Source organism: Colletotrichum truncatum, assembly GCF_014235925.2.
Source record: "Colletotrichum truncatum strain CMES1059 chromosome Unknown Contig_0010, whole genome shotgun sequence".
In the NCBI taxonomy this organism is placed as follows: Eukaryota; Fungi; Ascomycota; class Sordariomycetes; order Glomerellales; family Glomerellaceae; genus Colletotrichum; species Colletotrichum truncatum.
The window spans coordinates 373,884-380,142 of NW_027222407.1; the positions used below are offsets into that span (position 1 = coordinate 373,884).

The following is a 6,259-nucleotide window of genomic DNA, read 5'->3' on the forward strand; positions in this document are numbered from 1 at the left end:
AAGAAGAAGAAGAAGAAGAAGAAGAAGCATAGTAAATGTTACAACGATACAATACTCAAGTACACCGTGTATGATGCTCGCGAACGGACTAGCCGCTTGCTGCAAAAAACACATCTATCTTGGGAATACAACCCCTATATGCGCGCGTCCGATGACTGCGATCCGGGTATACATGCACATTTGACTTCAGTCGCCACTTTACAGCACAGCTTTGTACAAGTTCCGTCTGCGCTCCATCAAGCATCGGCCTTCAATTCCTTCGCGATACCCCCCGCGATCCAGTCCGCAATGGCCATGTTGGTAATCATCGGGTTCACTCCGCTGGCACTCGGGAACACGCTCGCGTCCGCAACGAAGAGGTCCTCCGTGCCCCAAACGTGACCCTTGGGTCCGACGACGCCTTCGTCCTCATTCGGCGCCATCCTGCACGTGCCCATTTGGTGCGCGGACGAGAAGATGGCCACTGGCGGCGCGTTGCCCACCTGCCTCACCTTGTCCAGCCAAGCCACAAACTTGGGGTCGTTGATGCCGTCTAGCATTCCGTCGTCATTGGAATTGCAATCATGCGATGAAGACGAAAGGTCTGCCATGGACTTCTCAGGCGCCTCAGCATGGTCGTCACGCACGAAAGGATCGAGGCCGGGGAAGCCCGCATGAATCTCTGACGCGCCTTCCACGTAGCAAATCTTTGCGAGCGCAATGACGCCTTCCATGGTATTGGCGCGGTCAAAGTCGGAGACGACGTAGTCGATTCTGGGGCGACCAGTGATCGGATCAGGATAGACGCGGCCAGGGTCACGGTCACGGGTAAGCGAGATAAAGGCGCCAAAGTGACGGAAGCGGAGCTGTACCAGCTTCGCATCAAAACCGGACCGCCATGGCATGCTTGACAGAATAGTATAGGGCTGAAGGGGTTATCAGTAAGCAGGCTGTTCAAAGGAAGAGGAGTGAAAACGTACAATCATGCAGGTTGGTTCGAGCTTGACGCCGTGGCCTGCCTTGTCCAGGTCCTCAAAGCTGGAGCAATAGCTTGTGATGATGCCGCCTGTCCGCGTTAGAATGTGTTCCCCGCGGAGACAACTATTACTCACCTTCCCATGGCTTGGTGTCCTCTTTCCAGTATCCTCCGACAAAGTTGCAGGGATGAACGTAGAGGTTACGTCCAATGTGTCGGTTCTAGCACAGTTAGGACAGGACGTTGGCGTTGGAAAGAAAACCACTCACAGTCAGGCCGCTCCGCAACAACACCAATGGACTGGAGACTGAGCCAGCAGACATGATGACCTTTTTGGCCTTCACGATAACCTCTCTAGTAGTTCTCTGGTCCACCGGCGTGCTGAGAAGTCCATTGACGTCTCTCGAAATCCACTTTCCAACAACACCAGTCGCCCGCTTGGTACCAGTAGACTCATCAAACGTGACCTTCTCAACCTCGAATCCCTCGATAAACTTGGCGCCCGACGCTGCAGCCGCCGGCAACCAACTGACGGTAGGACCCTGCTTCTCCGTTGATCCACAGCCGAGGTGGCACTGGCCACAATAGTGCTCTGCACCGCCCGTGTTCTGCGGGGCCGTAGCGGCGTGCCATCCAAGCTTCCGAGCACCGTCGAGAAGGACCTTGTTACGGTGGTTGTGGCGGATGTTATCGGTGCTTACGCCCATAAATTCACAAACCTTGTCCAGGGAGTTCTGGAACTGGGGAGACGTAAAGAACGGCAGGCCGCGTTTCTCGGACCATTCTTTCCGTACGAAGCCCTGCGTCTGCAGGCTAACACTCCAGTTGACGGTACCACCACCACCCCAGCAGCTTCCCGCAACCATGTTGAGGCAGTTGTCGTCGCTGGTGAGAAAGCCTCCGTTCTCGTACAAGTACTGACATCCCATGTCCTGCGGCAAGGGTAGCTGGGACGGGGGGAAGTAGTACGACTTGTCGACAACGAGAACCTTGTGACCCGCCTCAGCCAAGACCTTCGCCGCCACGGCACCGCCGCAGCCGGACCCCACGATTACGATGTCGGTCTCAACGACGGCTGGCGAGGGGGATGAGTCGAACTGCATGAAGTTGAAGTCGAAGCCCTCGCCATGCGTCTGGAAGTCCGGCATGTCGGTGTAGTCAGTCAACTCCCTGAATAAGGGACTGGTTTGCACGGCACACTTTTGAGCCAGTAGACATATTGACTTTGACAAAACGCGGATAGTTGGAAGCCTGGAGGTCTGCCACGCCTTGAGCATGCTCTCACGGACATGGACCGGTTGTTGATGAACCGGTGTCCAGTACCCAGTAAGAAACAGAGTACCAGTGCGAGTCCTGTTGACAATAGTTAGAGCTAATTGGTTTATCCAAGATCATTGAAAGCTCGACTGATTATTACATACGCCAAAGCACCCATTGCACCACCCAGTGTGCGCTGCGCAGCACCGGGCAATACGGCCAGCGTTCTCTTGACGCTTTCGACGAATTTCGGTTCTTTTGCGGGACAGTGTGCTAGCCACTCTTGAAACTTCTCCTCTGACGGGGGCTTCTTCATGGTGTTCTGTACGAGGTGGAGGGCCTGGGCATATTCGGCTTCAGACACTCGGACCTGGTTCGCTTGGTCCGAAAGGGTCGCTGGCTGCGAGATGGACGGGAGAGCTGCCTCGAGCAGAGAGAAGAGGACGGTCCATTGCAACTCATTCCAGAACTCGGACGCCGGCAGCGGCGGAAGCTGGATTTGGGAGACCTGGTCCGGCAAACCCATTGCGATGGAGTGTCGTGATGTTGGTACAGTAGTTCTGGTTGTTCGGGATACACAATGCTGCAGTATATGGCAGGCAGTAGACGGAGGGTGTCGATGTGTAGCAGAGTTACACGCAATCAAGCGAGGGAGAGCTTCAGATAAGGTATACTTTCAGTGGCGCGCGTGAGGAAAGGCACCTCGGAAGCTCATGATCGACTGATGCTGGGCTGGGGGGGAAGCACAGATACGTCGTTGGCTACCCCCTGCTACTCGCATGGCGGTGCTGCAGGGGTGTTTGTTTCCCATGGGTGCGGGGTCTGTGCGACGAGACGAGCCCAGCTCCAAGCCCATCTTCAGCTTTCTTCTTTTCGGCTGGGCTACCTAGGCCCGATCCGGGACACTTTGTGGCGGCTTAAGAGTGAGCCAGCAATGTGACTTGATATCCTCTAGAAACCTGCTTAAGCCTCTAGTTATCTTCAGCGTGCCCAAAAAGCCAAAAGCCAGCGCCACAACGTTAACACAGGATGATTGGACTGTCAACATTGTTTCCTGGTGGGGTGCAGGGCTGTGTCGCGGCACTTGGGTGGGCGCATGCAACCTCAAGCTGGTGATGTATTACCGAGCTGGGTGATCGTGCGGGGAAGGGGGATAGGAACGGGAGCCAGTCGGACACCGAGAGCTGCTCGTTGACGAGAGAGGAAAGCACCTTTATGCAACCAGTATACCACATGTACCAAATGTACTCAACTGAAGTCAATGACACCCGATGCAGGATTGACTAACACTGGAACGAAGAGGCAAAGCAACAGAAGCGCGGTTGCGACACGTGTTGTCCTTGTCTTAAAAAAACGGCACTGGTTTCAAAATGGCCCAGTCGTGCAGTGAACAACTTAGCCATGTTTCCCGACAAACCAACAATGGCCAAATTTGGAGGCGGTACATGGTTGCGCCCACAAGAAAATGCCGGGTTGACTCTATCTGCAGATCGTATGTTACCTTGCTTTGGGTGAGATTTTAAGATCCTGTGGGGCAGATCGTTGATGCAGTCTGTTAAGCTGGAAAGAGTTCAGCCTCGGCTCGCATGGACACCACAAAATTGGAAAAGTCAGCTTATGATCTCAGCAGCTGTCCGTCAGTTATTTCATCTGCTTAGATGCGATAAACTTTTACCAATTGATGGCGAGCATTTCTTCCGGCAGACTTACGTGCCATGCTAGGACAAGCCTTGCGAATCTCTCGAGTGCCAGTGACGTCCAGGGCTGATGTTGGTCCTCTGATTTGTCGGTACCAAGCTCTGTGACCGGATCAGCCGTTTGTGCCGGCCCGGCCGTCCTAGTCCGCAGTCGAAGCCTATCAGACTCCGGCGTTACGGACCTTTCTTACGGGAAACTAGAGTCGGGATCGGCGATGGAGAGCTCGGAGACGCCCAGTCTAGCACCCGGGAGCGCATGGGCTTGCCGTTTAGCACTACTGGAGGCGGGAGCGAGCAGATCCGGGCGAGCGGGCAAGCTGGTCAGTGACAGTGAGGCAGGCAGGCTGGCTGGCTGGCCTCACAGAGTGGCCAAACGCCAGATTGGCTTCCCCTCTAACCTGCAGGCGTGGAATTTTTCAGGGTCCTGAGGCGGGTCTGCCTACGTAGTACAGGGGGCGGGGTGACATCTGGCGATGGGCGGTCTGGCGGCCAAGAGCGTTCAAAACGGAAGTTGGGGCCGCGTTTTGCCTCTCGAAGCCGAATTTGTTGGGAAACTTGACTTTGACGGTCGGAAAAATGCATGTGAGAGTCGATCCGCGAAGAAATTGTTGACCGTTTGGAAGCACACACGCAAGCTCCTTCCTGGTTTCCTTTTTCCTAGTTATTGCGGATTTCGGAGTTGAGCGTCACGGGTGCATGTTCGTTGAAGTGTTCAGTACGGGAGTACACAACCAACCAAAACCGACTGTAAGAAGGTCTGGTTGGGCGCGACCGGTTGGGGGGTGCAACCAAGACAAAGCCTTGAATGATCCGAAGCTGGGTGAACGGGGAAGACGTAAAGGCATGCATAAACGGCTTCTTCCCGTCCGTTCCGGCCGAGTGCTCATCAGTCAAACTCCGACTTGGTAATCCGTCATCAATGATACGATCGCGAACCGCGTAGAGTGCTGTTGCTCTGGGGTTGGTCGCTCACATGCTTATCGGTGACCGAGAAGTGACTTCATGGTGATTAGATAAGAGGATCCGCCTGCAAAAGAGCTGCAATTAAAACTGAAAAATCTTCGACACGAAGCAGAAGAATGTGCTGCATCGGGCATAGCGCTCCCCAACAAAATAGACGGAGGCCGGGTAGCCAGGACCCACGCGGAAAGATGGTTGATAGTAAGTTTTTTACTTGCACTACCTTGAGCTTGTTAGCAGTGGGAACCAGCCCGTAGCGCTCTGTACTAACAGTTGGTCCGTATGTTTACGAGATCCGCAGGTGAGGAACCCGCTAGGAACAAGGGGCAGAACCTCAGCCTGAGCTTCCAGAAGGGAGTGGGGGACAACGAAGGCCCCCTTGTTACCCAACTGCATTTCCAAAATGTGTATTACACTTCACCTGACTTTTCAACTTGACCGTCCGGAGCTCCCGATGACAGTTTTTTTTACTTTATAGAGACAAAGCTCAGCATGTACTCGCATTCGGCGCATAATGTTGCAAGTGGTGTGACCCGTGAGCACTGACTGACGTGGAATAAAGAAAGGCACGGTGACACAGTCAGTGCTGCTAGGTAGACAATAGGTTTGTTGACAATGGGTCGAACAGATGTTCCGTATCATGCCTTCCTGCCACACCCGCAGCCGCAGCCGGATTAGAGTTGGAGCTGGTGACCAAAGCTCCCAATGCGCTGCCATAGCCGTTGGCTTGCCGTTATCGAAAAAGGGAATAGCTCTAGTGGTCATGGAACACGTTCAAGGAAGCATCCATGTCGCAGCTCTCCAACTGTTTCAGTCAGCAAATTGGCAGCCGCGCAAAGGCAAGATTGTTCAACGGCAGTAATGATTCCTCTTGGTCAGTGACCCGAGGCTTGATGTTCACGTCTGGTACGTTGGAGTAAGTTGCATGGACCATTTTTTTCCTTTTCTTCCTTTGCGGAATTCACCCCAGAAGGCTAGGGTCGTTAGTTTATCCTGCTAGGTCAAAGGAGGAAAAGAATTGGGAATAGCGAGAAGACCGGGGGCAAGGATGATGTCGAGAAGCCGAGGCAAGTCAGCTTTAAGGAGTTGAGCTCAGATTGAAGATGGAGTCTCCCGTTCCCCATCCGTTAACAAGGCGCCAATCGTTAACAAGATTGCAGTCTGCGTTTGCGGTGCCTTTCGTCCGGAGTTAAGCTTGCTGGTGTTAATCATGTGCTTGCTCAACAATCATCGTCTAGGCCGAGAGTGACAAGGTACTCCGTACTTGCAATGATGATGAGCCTGTGTGTGTGTGTGTGTGTGTATGGATGAATGTATGTCTGTTGCTTGGCGGTCCACTCTCATCGAATCGTAATACTAGTGTTCAGAAGTGGAATCCACAGAAAATTGG

General features: G+C 53.7%; 1 protein-coding gene across 1 annotated transcript; it reads right to left on the bottom strand.

Annotated features, from left to right (window-relative positions):
* Positions 1–236: 236 nt before the first annotated feature.
* On the bottom strand, positions 237–2,738 carry CTRU02_213576 (long chain fatty alcohol oxidase; the record flags this gene model as incomplete). Its single annotated transcript, XM_036730698.2, has 5 exons — positions 237–905; positions 960–1,045; positions 1,092–1,176; positions 1,225–2,308; positions 2,377–2,738. The coding sequence occupies 5 exons, from the start codon at positions 2,736–2,738 to the stop codon at positions 237–239; spliced, it is 2,286 nt and encodes a 761-aa protein (XP_036577474.2).
* Positions 2,739–6,259: the final 3,521 nt, after the last annotated feature.